At 51.7% G+C, this 16,242-nt stretch overlaps 1 protein-coding gene across 2 annotated transcripts in view; it reads right to left on the bottom strand.

Moving 5' to 3' along the window:
* TMPRSS2 (transmembrane serine protease 2) overlaps nucleotides 1–16,242 on the bottom strand; it is a 34,146-nt gene that overhangs the window by 3,417 nt on the left and 14,487 nt on the right. For both annotated transcript variants that reach the window (XM_061193888.1, XM_061193889.1), the window contains 9 exons: nucleotides 15,293–15,379; nucleotides 14,494–14,607; nucleotides 10,719–10,845; nucleotides 9,443–9,553; nucleotides 5,941–5,984; nucleotides 4,745–4,916; nucleotides 2,898–3,073; nucleotides 2,120–2,215; nucleotides 23–165 (listed from right to left, as the gene is read on the bottom strand). In XM_061193888.1, the coding sequence (XP_061049871.1) occupies nucleotides 23–165; nucleotides 2,120–2,215; nucleotides 2,898–3,073; nucleotides 4,745–4,916; nucleotides 5,941–5,984; nucleotides 9,443–9,553; nucleotides 10,719–10,845; nucleotides 14,494–14,607; nucleotides 15,293–15,379 (1,070 nt within the window). The remainder of the gene's footprint in view (nucleotides 1–22; nucleotides 166–2,119; nucleotides 2,216–2,897; nucleotides 3,074–4,744; nucleotides 4,917–5,940; nucleotides 5,985–9,442; nucleotides 9,554–10,718; nucleotides 10,846–14,493; nucleotides 14,608–15,292; nucleotides 15,380–16,242) is intronic.

Genomic DNA, 16,242 nt, shown 5'->3' with positions numbered 1-16,242 from the left:
CCGAACACAAGCTGGTCATCACCTGGCAGGAGTCGACGGTTCCCTGCAGGTACCCCGCGCAGATCATGGCCGGCGTGATAAGGTCGCCGTACACGTGCTTGCTGTCGCACCGCCAGGGCTCGATGAGCTGTACCATCGCCGCGTTCAGCCCATCCGAGGTTTTCCCTGCCACAGAGGACAGCCTGGCTTTCCCAGGGAGCCTGGACTCCCTCCCGGGGGCATGGAGAGACCCCCATGCCCCTCCTCCCGTACTGGCTCCTGGGGCACCGGGGTATCTTCCAGCTGCTGGGGCCTGTGTTTAAAGCGGCTCCAGATTTGGTTTTGGGGCAGACTGCCTGCCTCTGGGGCTGGGGAGCCCCACCTGTGTCCTAGAGTCATCCTCTCCCGTCACCCCGCCACTTGGTTCCCTGGGGTCAGTTTTCCTCCTCCATTGCTCCCTCTTCTCTGGACCGTTCCCAGGGCCACCCGAGGGGCCCTGTGTCTCCACCTCAAACACCCGGCCGTCCTCAACCCCACACGATCCTCCACTCTGACCACCCGCCCTCGGCTCCCGGCAGGCGGAAACTTCCTAGACGCTCGCTGGGACTTGCGCTCTCTGTCCCCCGGTTGCTACCTGGATGTCTTCTGGGCTCCGTGGGCTTACCGTGCTGAAGCAGTACCTCTCCTAGAGGGCTCCTCCACCCAAAGCCACACCACCCTGTCCTCCGGACTCGGGGAATGGTCCCACCACCCACCGGGGGGCTCAGGTCACAGCTGGAAGCCGCCTTCCTGTGACTCCTCACTCTCTCCCTGCTGACACTCCATCCACCAGCAGATCTGGTGGCTCTGTCCCAAATGTGCTCCCACACCCACCACCCCGGTCTGAGCCGCCTTCTTGTCTCGGAGGACACAGCACTGGTCCCCTCACCACGCTGTTCCGTCTGCCCTCACCCCCAACCCTTCCGTGACTCCCTACACAGCTGTCAGATCAAGTCACTCCAATATCCTCATTATAGCCTACAAGGCCCTATGCGACCTGGCCCCAGCCTGACCCCTCACCCTGGCTTATCGTGCCCTGGCCACACTGGCCCTTCTGTTCCTAAGGCACTCTCGTCATGCAGATCTTGGCTCAGGTGTCCTCTCTTCCGAGAAGCCTTCCCTGACCACCGCTCGCTGTCGCAAACCTCCACTGTTTGAAAGCACCTAGTTCAGTTATTCATTTCCTGTCTGAGCATATCCTGCCCCCAGACATCCATAGGAGAATGTGAAGTTCCTGCGGGCAGAGATTTTTGTCTCATTTTGTTTACTGCTGCATTCCCAGCTCTTGGTAGGTGCTCCACAAATCGTGGCTGACTTTCCCTCTTGTCTTGGATGCTGGGAAACCTTGCTCACAACTGGAAGGCTCAACCCAGGAGCTTTCTTTAGACCAGATGCCAGGACACCCAGCGCCACCACCATCTCCCCCTACCCCCCCAAACCACCCCGCCCTTGAGCTATTCACCGTGCTTTAAAGGATCCCTTGTAGGTGTGCCCTAAACACTTTTGGAAGGATGTAAACAATATATAAATGTAGGACTAAGCCCATCCAATGCTCCATAAGAATTCAACAGCAAGGATCCCTTCATTTGAAAAACGTTATCTGAGATGAAAGCAAATTATAACTGAAGGCAGCTGGGCCAGTCTGCGTCAGGAGGGTCTAGTGCCTCTTCCCTGTCTGTGGTGTCAGGGCAGGAGGACAAAGCCTCTGACGCCTGCAGCTGGCATTGCCAGTCACACAAGCCCATCCTCACTGAGTCCGTTATCACTCAGCCATCAAAGGCAGGCAGACTTCCGGGCCGCCTGTTAGCGACCATGGGATGCAAACATAGGGGGCCGTGTGCCCCTCACATTTAGGTGGCCTTCACCCTTCAAAAAGCAGTTTCCGCACATTGTTCCATTTGGTCTTAATAAGGGCATGGGTTAAGTAGGGCAGCTAGGATTTTCCCATCTAGCGCGTGGGGAAACAGGCAAAAAGACTGGGCGAACTGCCCAAAGTCGTCCAATCATTTAGTGGTAGAACCAGGATCAAAACCTAGACCTCCCGCTTCAGGACCCAGTGCTCTGCTCCTGAGACCCGCAGATCCCCTGCTGGGAGCCTCACCTTTCTCATAGGTGGACCCCCACCCGGAAATCCAGCAGGACTGTGTCGGTTCGAGCATGATGCCCGGGTTGGGCAGACACACTGGTTTCACTCTGTCTGTTTCAAGAAGGGAAAACAGCGTGAGCGGGTCCGGTCTAACTGAAGGCCTCGGGCGACAGTGTCTGCCTGGATCTTCCCTGGGCCTGGGACCACCAGCCTCCTGCCCAAGGAGACTTCTGGATTCCAGTGTGTCCTGGCATCCCCTTTGCTGTCCCTGCCAGGACCCTCCTTCTAACAGGCAAGACGTCCCCCTCTGGAAGTGAGGGTTTTGGAAGATTGAAGATTAACAGTCCTGTGATGCAAATAGTTGACACTGGACGTGGTAGGGCTGCATCAGACTAAATTGATAAGGATGAAGGTAAATGATTAGCAATTTATAATTAAACTCACAACAGGTACTATTGCAAACCAGCACCGAGTGAAGTCTGACCCACCAGATGCTGACTATGAAACAACTTTTCTAGACGTTCACGTGTGCTGATTAAGTCGTCATCGTGCCGAGGAGGAAAAGTGCCGCAGTGAATGCATCCCTCAGTGGCCAAAGGCACATTTTGGGGTGACTCAGCCTCCGCTGAGCCCTCTTCTAGCAGCCAACCCCTCCCCTGGCTCCACACACTACAACTCAGTGCAAATTCCCTCCTTCTGGTCATCACGGCACATTTTATTTCCAGTCAACCTCTCCTTAAGATGCATTCAAAACTGTTCACATACGCTGGGCTGTAGGAACACAGCTACGCACCGTTAAAAGTCAGAGGCGTCTGCAGCTTCATAAGAGCGATGTCGTTGTTCTTGGTCTTGGAATCGTAATTTGGGTGGGAAATCACTTTTGCTACTCGGTATCCGTTTCCATAGAACATGAAAGATTGTCTCAAAATTCCTGCAAAGGCCGTCCAAATCTTGGGATTGTTAAGAGGTCTGGAAGACAGAGACGAACACCACTCAGGATGTCAGGACCACAAACATGAAACGCTCATTTGACGGTCTTCAGAAGTCATCCGCCGGAGCCAAGGTCTGCAAGGTGACGTGATTTGTCAAAAGCCCCAGGACAAGACTGGCCAGGTGGTCTCAGGCCCTTCCCCCTCCCCACCTCACACAGCCTCCCCCTCCCCTCCTTTACCTCATCATCAGTGAATCCTATTCCTCCCGTGCTTCCGCGCCAGCCTGTAAACCCTCGCAATTCCAAGAACGCTTATTCCTGCGCCTAAGTGCCTTCCTGAGGTTTGAAACCCCATTTCTGGCGTGGCTGGGTCTTACTGACTTTTACATGCTAGAGCATTTCCTGGCACACAGTAGGTGCTTAATAAGTGTGTACTGATGAATAGACTCTGAGTCTAATAGCCATCCAGGCATTACCTTTATCTGGGTGTTTCCCTTCTAAGAAAATCCTAAATCCTACAGCCCATGGAATACGGTGGATGGAAGGAAGGGAACGCTCTTGGGCAATAAACACTGCTTTCTTCAACCATACAACAGCCCTTGGAGCAGCACATCTGTCTTACAGGTGCAGATGCTACAGTCAGACACCTCGAGGGAACTGTCTGAAGCCACTCAGCCAAAGAATGGCCAAGCCAGGCCCTGCCTCACTCTAAAGAAAAATAGCTCTCATGAGTGAGGCTTTTTCAAAATAGCCATGTGACCAAAAAACAAACAAACAAAAAACCCAAAAAAACCCTCCATGTTTAAGAAAAAAGGAGGGGCAACAGTATCTTCTACAAAAGCTAACACTATAAATGATGGCTGCCCTTGCCCCTCCCCACCCACCTGTATGGGCAGTGCTGTGGCCCAGGGTGTTTAATGGACCAGAGAGAACCTTCCGGCATGGCAGCGTGAGGTCTGAGTGTCTCTGAGTGCACCCTCTCTGGGGACGAGCACCCAGGGGAGACCAAGCCTCCCAAGAGGGCAGGGGCCTCAGGAAGGGTGGGACAGAGCTGAGAAGACTGTGGGCTAGAAGGAGTTCTTTTTTTTTAAAATAAATTTATTTGTTTTATTTTTGGCTGTGTTGGGTCTTCGTTGCTGTGCGCGGGCTTTCTCTAGTTGCGTTGAGCGGGGGCTACTCTTCGTTGCGGTGAACGGGCTTCTCATTGCAGTGGCTTCTCTTGTTGCAGAGCACGGGCTCTAGGCGTGCAGGCTTCAGTAGTTGCAGCACGCAGGCTCAGTAGTTGTGGCTCACGGGCTCTAGAGCGCAGGCTCAGTAGTTGTGGAGCACAGGCTCAATTGCTCTGCGGCATGTGGGATCTTCCCGGACCAGGGCTCGAACCCATGTTCCCTGCCTTGGCAGGCGGATTCTTAACCACTGCGCCACCAGGGAAGTCCCTAGAAGGAGTTCTGATCACAGCATCACCCCAGCCCCACACCGCATCCCTGCGCCAGACCCCGCGAGTAATGGACACACGCTGAAGGGATGGGCTTGGCCACGCGCTTCACGGGTCATTTGACCCTCCCAGCGAGGCAACGACCTGGGCGCCCTTAGAATCCCCACTTGCCCACGAGGAAACCGGAACTCGAAAGAGTCGGAGACTTCACTCAACGCCGCAGGGCCCAGAGCCTCCGCCTCCCAACCCCGGGACCCGCCCCCTCGGGACTTACTCCTCCACGCAGTGGGCGGCGGTCACAATCCACTCGGGGGTGATGATGGAGCCTCCGCAGACGTGGGTGCCCTGCACGTGCAGGCTGACCTGCCAGGGCCAGTCCCCCGGGGCAGCACTCGACCCGCCCACGATCCGGCTCTGGCGTCTCGTCTTCCCCGAGACCCCGCACTCTGAGGGCGACAAGCACAGAGCAGCCGGCCAGTGAGCGAAGCAGGGCCGCCCCCTCCCGGCCCCCTGACGCCCGTCACACTGAGTGCCCAGACGGCCCCCAGGCCGAGGGTCCTGCCTGGCCGGAGGGTGACTGTTGTCTCCTCTTGCTGCTGTTTGTTGGGGGTCCGACTTTCAGAGACTGTGTCCTGGTCTCTTTGGGTTGGGGGGTGGGGTGAGAGGACAGCCCTCCAGCCCCCCCTCCCCCCAGGAAGCACCACTTCTGCTGGCACTGGGTGCCCCTGCTCCCTGGCACTCGTGCCATTCCATCGGCTTCTCCCGTACACCCAGGGGGGGGGCCTGGATAACAAAGGCCCTGGAACCCCCTCGAATGCTCAGAGGCCCCAAGATTCCTGAACAGAGCTAAGCAGGCTTTTCTCATGTGTGCTGCTCTCAAGCTGCCAGGAGGTGGATGGCGTAGCATGCGTGGGAAGGCAGGGCAGGCACCATGCTTTCTCCGCACCTAAAGAAACTTGAGCCAGCCTGGGTGGGAAGGTACCAGCGGGACCACTGGGCCATGCGTCCACCTAGGGGCGTCTGCTAGCTTCACCTGTTCAAACTGAAAAGCCAAGCTTCAGGCCTGAGACCCGTATGGGAACAGGATGGGGCTGTCCCAGAGGAGGGAGCGCACGGACACTGTCCTGCATACCAGTAGGAGGTTTGGAAACTATAAATAATCCAAACACAGGGATGGGGACACCCACAGGCCTCCAGCTCCAGCGCGGGGATGCCCTAGAGTGAGGCCCCGTCAGTTTCTTGAGCTTGCCCGTCCTCATGGGACAGCTGCTTCTTGGACTTGAGGCTGAAGGCGTCTCAAGTGCATCCAATTCAAGAAAGGAGCCCCTTGGGCAGAGTGCTGGGCATGTCCTGACCTGTTACCCCACCTCATCTCTCCACATCCCCCAGAGACACAGGGAGATACATTTCTATAAGTACCAAATGTTTCCTATTTTAGAAACACAAAAAGGAAAACCAAGAATCACTTACCTATACAGCGTAAAGAAACCACTGTTTTTGAAGAACAGACATCACTACAAAAGAAGAGGGGAAAATTCTGGTCACTCTAACAAACGAGACACTTGATTCTCAAAATACTTAGAAATAAATATTGTCTTCCACTGTTCTCCCTCTCTGCCTCCCCAGACATAGAAGAGTCCACAGTTGAAGACTTGAATAAGGAAAGTAAATCTATATACATAGGGGACAGTAGTAAAGAGCAGACACTGAGTCAAAGTGCAGGGTTCATATCCAAGCTGTGTGACCTTGGACAAGCTTCCTAACCTCTCTGTGCCTCAATTTCCCCATCTGCAGAATGGGCTAATATAGTACCAACTCATAGGGTGGTTGTGAAGATAACCACACATCATATCAGCTGTTATTATTTTTCCTTGGGATTTAAAATCATCCTTTAATTTTGTAAGGAAGACATTCGTAAACTTCCAGGTTCCTATAACTGCTTTACATTTACCGCACAGGAAAGTATACAGTCAATCATTTGCCTGGGAACAGAAGAAAAGTTACTCATTTGGGGGGGCAGACATTCCAGGTTACATATGAAAAAGAAACAACCAATGCGTTCCATTGTATACTGAATTTTCCCCCAATATGCTGAGGAGAAGAGAAACAGCCCTGACACCCACATGTTCGAACCTGGCCATGTTCTGTTGAACATAAACAGTTCCCTGGGCACCAACATGCGGCCAGACCACTGTTACATGATGGAGCAGGACGCAGGCACGCCCACCGCACAATCCCATGAACCTGGTCCAAACCACACAGTGACCAACAGGCCCCTAGGCTGGCTGACACGAGTGGCCGCACTTCTTTGCCAATCCCAGCCGTAGCCTGGCTTCATGCCTGCCACCCACCTTCTAAAAAAAAAAAAAACCATTAAGGTACCAACTACAGAATCACCCTCACTTCCGGACAGCATCCAATGCAGGGCAAAGCCCTGCTTCCTGGAACCTTCCCCAAAATGACTCAACACAAGCCCACACCCTGTAATAAGTCCCTTCTAACCCCCTTCCATGGAGACACCCACAGTTCCAGGACAAGGCATGTCCTGGTGGTCTCTGGCTGGGGGGCATTGGATGCCAAGAGAAGACACGTTCCCATTAAGAGAAGATGCTTTTTAAGGATCATAAGGTCATTCTCCTCTGCATTCTCCTCTGCACACCGTGCAGCCACCAGCATCAGGGCACGAAGCAGCCACTCAGACAAACCCTGCGAGGACTCAGGTATCAAAGAGCAACTTCTGAAAGCAAAGAGGAAAGAAGTTCTCCCACCTCACGCCATGCATGCCAGGGACACCACATGCCAGGCAATGACCTTCTCTTCTTTCCTCCAAACCCTGCAGCCACCTTGTGAGTTACCGAGAGGTGGCAGCCTTCCCTCCCCTGCTCAGCCCTGATTCCATGTAACCAAAGACGATGAAGAGACAGTCGGGGGCATTTACAAAGAGCCCAGGCAGCTGTGTTTAGCTTCTCGGGAGGGCAAACCACGGCCTGCTGTTTTGATGGGCACACCTGGCCGTGTGCACCCCTTCTCCTGGGCTCACCCTCTCACATTCCTGGGGACAGCCAGACCAGGCACCCCAGGCAGGAGTCAGCCCCCCGGGCCACCAGGAACGCAAAGCTGCTCCCAGCCTCCCACTCACAGGGGAGGAGGGGAAGTGTGACCCGTCCATCCTCCCCTAAATGCAGCATCTGGCACCTGGCCAGCAGGGGGGTGACGGCCTGGCTGGCCACCTGGGGATGGGAGATAGGGACCTGGGAGCTGAGGAAGACTTAAGCGAGAAGGACACTGTGTATCTTTCACGTTAAGGAACATTCGGATAGTAATAATGATCCTAGGAAGACTGCAACCATTTTAAACATATGCAACACAAAATGAGTAGCTCAAGCCCAGCCCTCTCCCCCACCCTCCTAATCAGTTAAACCATCAACCATGGGACCAGCTCAGGTTCATTTCCACCCACCAGACGCACTGTGACCCACCCAGCGCTGCAAGTAGGCCTCCAGGTACAGGAAACATTGGTGCACTGGACCAGCCGCTCGCTCCCAGGCCCACCCCTTGCACAGCATCCTCTGACACGATTGCTTGGGCTGGGGGACCAACCACCCCTGCTGCCTGGGGCTGAGGGGCTTCTTGGGAAGCAAGATTTCCAGTGTGAAACCGGCAGAGTCCTGGGCAAACCAGGATGAGTTGATCACCCCAGTGGGGACCCTGAGACATTCTTTTGGACTCCTAGACACACACCCTGACACACAGTAAGGTACGTGTCTAATGTCCGGAGAGAGAAAAAAATCAGGAAAGAGGAATTTCAATTGTGCAATGTTACCCAATACCATGGAGGGCAGAGCGCAGAGGGCACAAACAAGATGGCAAATAGACCTTAGCCACTTCCCTAGAGTAAACCCAGAGCTGCTGAGAGGGACGGGTCCTACTTAAAGTCCAACCTCCTCCCCGTGAGAAACTCAGACAAACCCGCAGCTGCAGCAGAGAAATCAAACTCTGTACGGTGATTCTCCCTGACGTCTCGTACTCATTCCCATTACACAGTTTTTGAAAGGAAAGAGGAAATCACCGTGGCCAACAGGCACATGAAAAGATGCTCAACATCAATAATTATTAGAGGAATGCAAATCAAAACTACAATGAGGTACCACCTCACACCAGTCACAATGGCCATCATCAAAAAGTCTACAAATAACAAATGCTGGAGAGGGTGTGGAGATAAGGGAACCCTCCTACACTGTTGGTGGGAAGGTAAATTGGTGCAGCCACTATGGAGAACAGTATGGAGCTTCCTTAAAAAACTAAAAATAGAGTTACCGTGTGATCCAGCAATCCCACTGCTGGACATATATCTGGACAAAACTACAATTCGATAACATACATGCACCCCAATGTGCATTGCAGCACTATTTACAATAGTCAAGACATGGAAACAACCTAAATATCCATCGACAGAGGAATGGATAAAGAAGATGTGGTACATGTATGCAAGGGAATATTACTCAGCCATAATAAAGAATGAAATAATGCCATTTACAGCAACATGGATGGACCTAGAGATTATCATACTAAGCAAAGTAAATCAGAAAGAGAAAGACAAATACCATATATCACTTATATGTGGAATCTAAAATATGACACAAATGACCTTATCTAAGAAACAAACTCACAGACGTAGAGAATAGACCTGTGGTTGCCAAGTGGGGAGGGAGGTGCGGGAAGGATGGATTGTGAGTTTGGGATTAGCAGATGCAAACTAGTATATATAGGATGGATAAGCAATAAGGACCTACTGTATAGCACAGGGAACTATATTCAATATCCTGTAATAAACCATAATGGAAAAAGAATATGAAAAAGAATGTATATATAACTGAATCACTTTGCCATACAGTAGAAATTAGCATAACATTGTAAATCAACTATACTTCAATGAAATAAATTTTAAAAAAGAAATCACCAAATTAAATACCTGTGGTAGAGTTTTTTATAGAGATCGATATTGTTGGCACTGACATTCAGCTTCATGAAGCTTGTGGCCCCGCTGTCATCCACTATTCCTTGGCTAGAAAAAAAACTATTCCTGAAAAAGACAGAAAATCTTATTTAAAATAATGGGTTTTTTGTGAGCATTCGTAAATCCTATGTTATAGCTATATCAGAATATGACATTCAGGTTACGAGGAACACCTTAGCATTTGGGAAAACAAAAACACAACTTCCAGTCAAGTGACGCTGCGTTATAACCATCTTTCCATCCGATAAGCCTGAAGTGTCAGGGAAAAGTCCTCCATCAGTTGTGTTTCTAATCTAATCTGGATTAGGATAAAGAAGCAGTAAGAATAAGGATGTGTGAGTACATATAATGTAACAAAATTACCCATGTTAAAATGCTCCCAGTGATAAAATACAGACCCTGAACCGTGATGGGGCCTCACTACGTCATTCACAGTGACATACGCTGCAATTGGGGGCTGGCATTTTGAAGTATTTCACTAGCTAAGATGCCAACTTTCTTATCAAGCGGTAATTCATTTTGAAAACTGGCATAAAGGCAACACACTAGAATTGCACAGAAGTCACACGGTGACACCCCCAAGGACAAAACGGTGGCAATGAAATCGCACAGCCTTTCCCTGGGAGGCCAGACGGCTGCCACGCGTTGACAAGGATGGTCTGGCGTGTCCCTGGCTGGAATCCCGAGGAGGGGGCACTCCCACCCCCCTCTCCCACTTCCTCTGGTGGCTGCATGAGGAATGAATTCTCTAATGGATAAATCTGTTGATCAGCTCTCTTCTGTTCAAAGGCCTCCAGCGCCTTCTGCACTCATGCAGTGAAGGTTATGCAGATCTGTTCCCTCCGACCTTCCCTGCAGCCCTCCCCTCTCGCCTCCACCCAGGAGGTGAGTGGAGTCAAGGCTTCGACCCTGCCTGAGGGCTCCTTAGGAAATGAGTCACCCAAGGCCCTCGGCCAGCACCCTGGACCCTGGTGACCACAGCACTGGACAGCCTCGAGTAACCAGGAGCGGATGGAGGCCCCAGAGGCAGGGCTGGGGGGTGCCATGGAGGGGGATGGGGCAGTGTGGTGCCCACAGTCCCCTGCTGGTTTCCCAGAGCAGCTTTGGAGAGGAGACAAAGGTTCGTGGTGCCCCTGTGTTGGCACTTCCAGGGAGGGGCAGAGGGAAGCACTGATCTTATGTTTCTGTGCCTGTCACCATCATCACGGAGGCCACGGGGCTCGGAACTCACGGGTAGCCCATGTCCTGGCACGCTGCTCTCCCGTAGTTGTCACTCCAGTCATCCTGGCACACGGGGTGCCAGGACTTCCTCTGAGCTGAGTACACCTGAAGGATGAAGTTGGGTCCGTAGAGACGAACTGCAGGAAGGGAGATTCTGGTGAGTCTCAAACCATCGTCCTGTCCGCCACATGAGCCCCACCTTCCCTGGGACACAGAGGCCCTGGGACCCAGAGGCAGGGCTGGGCTCCCTCTTCTCAAGGCACCAGCTACACATGAGGGACGCCGAGAATCTAGCCTTTCCCCGCAAAAAATGCCCTTCACCCAAAAGAACTGAAAACAGGTATTCAGACAAAAGTGAACATTGTACACAAATGTTCGTGAAAGCATTATCCACAAGAGCCAAAAGGTGGAAACAACCCAAATGTCCATCTACTGATGAATGCACAAAATATGGTCCATCCGCATAATGGAGAATTATTTGTTCATGAAAGGGGATGAAACACTGATACAATACAACACCCACGACATTCTGCTGAGTGAAAGAGGCCAGACACAAAGGCTCACACACTGTATGATCCCATTTCTGTGAAACGTCTAGAGAAGGAAATCTATAGAGACTGAAAGTAGATTAGTGGTTACCTAGGGCCTGGCATCTGAGGCTCATTCTGCTGTGGAATGACCAGCCTTGGTCTGATCATTTCCTACTGCTTCTGTGATGAGTGATTCCACACACCACGTGAGTGGATACGCAAACTGTAGGACATCTAGACAATGGAATACGATTCAACACTAAAAAGAAATGAACTATCAGGCCACGAAGAGACGTGGAGGAACCTTAAATGCACATCATTTAGTGAAAGAAGCATCTGAAAGGGCTCCATCCTGAAGGATTCCAATTCTAAGACACTTGGGGAAAGGCAAAACCGTGGAGACGGTAGGAAGATCAGTGGTTACTTGGGGATGGGGAGTAGGGGATGAAAAGGTAGAGCTCAGAGGATTTTTAGGGCAGTGAAACTACTCTGTATGATACTGTAATGATGGATACATGTTAGACATTTGTCCAAACCTACTGTCCAGATGTATACATTGTACATTTATCTGCAGTACCGAGTAAACCTTAATGTAAACTAAGGACTTTAGTCAATAATAATGTATCAATATCGACTTACCACTTACAATGCATGTACCACCCCAGTGCAAGATGTTACAAACAGGGGCGACTGTACATGAGGGCAGGGGTGGAGGCGGGGCATGGGAACTCTTCTCCTTCTGCACACGTGAAACTGCTAAGGACTCCGTGCAAAGGAACACTGCGAGTGCAGCAGAGGAAAAGGGGAGGCTCACATCCCAACAGAACAGTGACTTCCAGGATGTGTCATCAAGTCCTGAGGAGTCAGCTGGATGGTAACCGTTGGGAAATGGGCACATTAACAATGCAAACACATGTTTACTTTTTCGTGCAAAAGCTCTGTGCAAGGAGAAACAAGTTACTCTTATTAGTTGCCCCTAAGGAAAAAACATGATTGGCTGATGAACAGGCGTGTGTGTCTGTGTGTGTGTGTGTGTCTGTGTGTGTGTGTTAGAAAAACTACCCTGTTCTTTCCTCTTCCTCGCATCCTGGTTTCCTGTGTGTCTTCTTTACTGCTCACACAGAACGTGTCACTCCTGACACGGCTGGTCACCAAATGTGTAGGGGGTTTTCTCCACACCGAGCAATTCTCCACAACACCAGCTGGGCGTCCTACAATTTAATTCTGACACTCTTTACCTGGAGATAGTGTGAGACCCCACAGGTTGAGGGCTCAGTGCCACAAGACTGACACCCCCCCACTTCAGATACCAACCCCAAGTCCAGATTGTCACCTGTACTCCTGACCGACCAGCTAGAACTCAGAGGTTCCCATGACCCCCTCCTCAGCTTCGATTAATTTGCTAGAGCAGCTCACAGAACTCAGAAAATCATTTACTTACTGTTTACCAGTTCATTATAAAGGATAGGATAAAGGACACAGATGCACATCCAGAGGAAGAGATGCATAGGGCAAGGTATGTGGGGAGGGGCAGGAGCTTCCGTGCCCTCTCTGGGTGCGCTGGTCTCCTCAAGTCTTCATGGGGTCACCAACCCGGAAGCTCCCCAACCCTGTACTTTTGGGATTTTATGGAGGCTCCATCACGTAGGCATGTTCAATCATTAATTCCATGTCCAGCCCCTCCCCATCTCAAGACAGTGGGGTGCAGGGCTGACAGTTTTAAGCTTCTAACCGGAGCTCGTTCTTTGTGGTGACCAGCCCCCATCCAGGAGCCATTCAGGACCCCATCCAGAGTCACCTCGTTTGAACAAAAGACACTCCCATCATCCAGGAAATGACAAGGGTTTTAAGAGCTCTGTGTCAGGAACTGGGGTCAAGGACCAAATACTAGAACCAAAGATGTTCCTGGTGGTCTTATCACTTAGGAATCACCAGAGTTTCAGGAGCCCTGTGCCGGGAATCGGGGGCAGAGACCAATACATATTCTCTATTATCTCACAGTGTGTGAGTATATATTATGTGTGAATATGTGAGTGTGTGTGTATGTGTGTTATGTGTGAGTGTGCAAGAGTGTAAGTGAAATGGGGGAGATGAGATTTTTCACTGCATACCCTTAGGGACTTCCTGAATTACGATCTATTTGAGTACATTAACTCTTAATGTATTTAAATAAATACAACTTCAGTATTAAGAAGAGAGAGAGACAGTCTCTCCAGGTAACATGAGTTTGTCTTGCTAGAGTTTATCGGCACACGCACGTGCACAGGTAGGAAAGCGTCAAGGGTCATTCCGCCGGATAGCTTAGCCACGTCTGCTCGACCTCAAAAACTCCCTACTTTACTCAAGAAAATGGTGACAAATATATTATCACCAAAATAAAGGCAAGGCACTATGTCGACAGTTTACAGAGTGAGTGAGTCACCGCCAAGCGCAAACCCTCTCCGGGAAGGAACTGCAGGAGCTCGGCGCTTTAGAGGCCAAGGCTCCAGCGTGGACGCGGCTCCATGAAGATGGTGCAGAGGCTGAGCTCCGGCCTAACGCCCAACCCTGAGGATGCCACGGCCAAGTCCGCACTGCATCTCACACAGGTGCCCTGACCCGGAAACGGGATGTACGGGAGATCCATCCTCCCCCAGGATGGCTGCAGAAGGAGGGTAGAGGCGGGGTAGAGCCCGGCCTTTGTCTGGCATCACCTGCATTCAGAGTTAACAGCTCCCAGAGGACGCAGCAGGCTTTAGGCTCTGGGTATGGCCCTCAGTGGGTATTAGCACAAGCCTCATCCTCAAGCATCATTTTCCCTGGCATGACCACTTTACCACCCATGAAATAATTCATTGAAAATAATAAAAGCAGAAGAGGTGCCCACCCCGTGACAACAGACATAGATCACTTGAAAGGCAGCTTGTTTAGAAAACGCAGAGCCCACTCCCAACTTTATGTTTTAAACAGTTTGCCTGTTTTAGTGACGTCCTGTGGCAGCCGGGGCAGGCACGTTGGCCTGGCCCTGGGCTGTGGTCTCCCTTCCCCCATGCTGTGCGATGCTGGTGGAGGGCTGGCGCTCGCCCCCTCTGAGCCTGTCTCCTCATCTGAAAACCGGGCTTAGACGCAAGGCTCGGCCTCCAGGAAGGGACTCAGTTGTGGAACGCTCGACGTTCAGGACACGGGCCTGACACCGTCACGCCTGCCCTGCTGTGGCCCCTGTGGTGGGGCAGAGCGGTCCCCTCCCGAGGCGGCCGGCACGGCCCCGCCACTCACCGCACCGGTTCTCGTCCTCGCCGCCGGGGCAGTGCAGGATGCCGTCGCACCAGTGAGAGGGGCTGACGCAGGTCCCCAAGGAGCTGCATTCCATCCCCAAGCACTGGTCCTCCACTGGCAGAGAAATGGAAGGGAGATGTCCGTCAGGCTGAGAAACCGAGAAAACCTCCCAGCACCCAGGTGACAAGAGGGAGTGAGCTTTTCCTCCTTTAGTGTAAAAGGAGGGGATGAGTCCTTGCCGACAACGTACGTCACAGGAAGCGTGGCTGGCTGCAGGAATCCTGAACCCCTCGGGTCTGTCACTTTGGTCAGGGGAGGACCCCTAGCCTCGGATCTGGACAGCACCCGCCCTCTCTGCCACACAGGTGAGTCCTGTGATCCACAAACCCTGCCCCGGGCTGATGGAGGAGACCTGGCTGTGGGTACAGGAGGGGCCTGTGGCAGCCACCGCTGTACACTGAGACACAGGGACCAGGTGTGGCCCCGAGGTGCTGCACTCACTGTGCTCACGAGTGCCAGGTGCCACCTAGTACCCTGAAGCACGGGGTAAACACAACGTGCTTCTCCCACGTGTATCAATATCACACCCAAAGGGCATGGGATCTTGACAACCCACGGATTAGGAGGAAGCATGCAAACGAGATTGGCCGCTTCCGAGAAAGGTTATTCATGCATCACGTAACCAAACAAGAGGAAAGAGATGAGAAATTTCACGAGGGGCTGTAGGTGAGCCCCCAGCCCAGAGAGTAGGGCCACTAAAGGGCCGGCACACCACGACTCGGCCCTGGCCTGCACTTACAGAGCTTCCACAGCAGCACCGCAGCCAGGACTGCTCCCGCCAGCAGGGCCCCCAGGGTGAAGGTGACACACAGGACTTTCTTAGTCCCTGGAAGAAAAGAGTCGAGTAAACAACTTAGTCTCCAAGTTTCTTAGAAGTTAGACTCTCAAATATATATGGTATATCCTATCAAGGAATAATAATTTCTTATACATTTAAAAATGTGACTTTTCTCTTTAAGAATGTATCCTGGGAGGTCTTACTTCTTCCATAGCACTGAACTTCAGGCTTTTTTGAGAACCGAAGCAGGAAGCCGTGATATGAAGCAACATACATTAAAATTAAGCTCTTCAAAAAGTATGGCCTGAAGGTAGTCAAATAAATGATGAATGTAAAAAAATGGCTGAAAAAAGGAAACATACCTTGTTCCGGTGATTATAAGCATAAGCAAAATAATAATAATGCTCCTCAGACTATCATCTCCATGTCAGTGGTACCCAAGGCAGCAGGAAAAAAGCCTCTTCCTCAAGGTGGTTTAGGGAGGGACGGGACAGAGTCACACTGACTCATTTAACAGTCACTGGCCACATGTGGCTATTTGCGCTTCAATTAATTATCGTTAAATGATTTTAAATCGTTCTGTAAATTCAACTACTCAGTGATCCCATGGGACCAGTGGCTACTGCACGGGACTGTGAAGAGGCAGGACATTCCATCACTGCAGGAAGTTCTACTGGGCATCGCTGGCATCGCTCCCGGGTCTGGGGACAGGAACTCTGGGCTCACATTTCAGCTAAGAATACAAGTCTTTGGAGAAGGTCACCAGCGCTCTCTAGTCAAAACAAACTAACACGCCATTGTTGGTCAGAGTGTAAGCCAAACGTCATGCCAAGGTTCAGAGGAAGGCACCCACCACCGCCGCCCTCAGCAGTTCCTGTGCAGAGAGCAGCCCCAGGCCCAGGGCTCCCTTG

The sequence above is a fragment of the Eubalaena glacialis genome, chromosome 6, assembly GCF_028564815.1.
Source record: "Eubalaena glacialis isolate mEubGla1 chromosome 6, mEubGla1.1.hap2.+ XY, whole genome shotgun sequence".
Lineage (NCBI taxonomy): Eukaryota > Metazoa > Chordata > Mammalia > Artiodactyla > Balaenidae > Eubalaena > Eubalaena glacialis.
The sequence above is the reverse complement of the archived record's forward strand: the minus strand, read 5'-3'. Positions and strand labels throughout refer to the sequence as shown.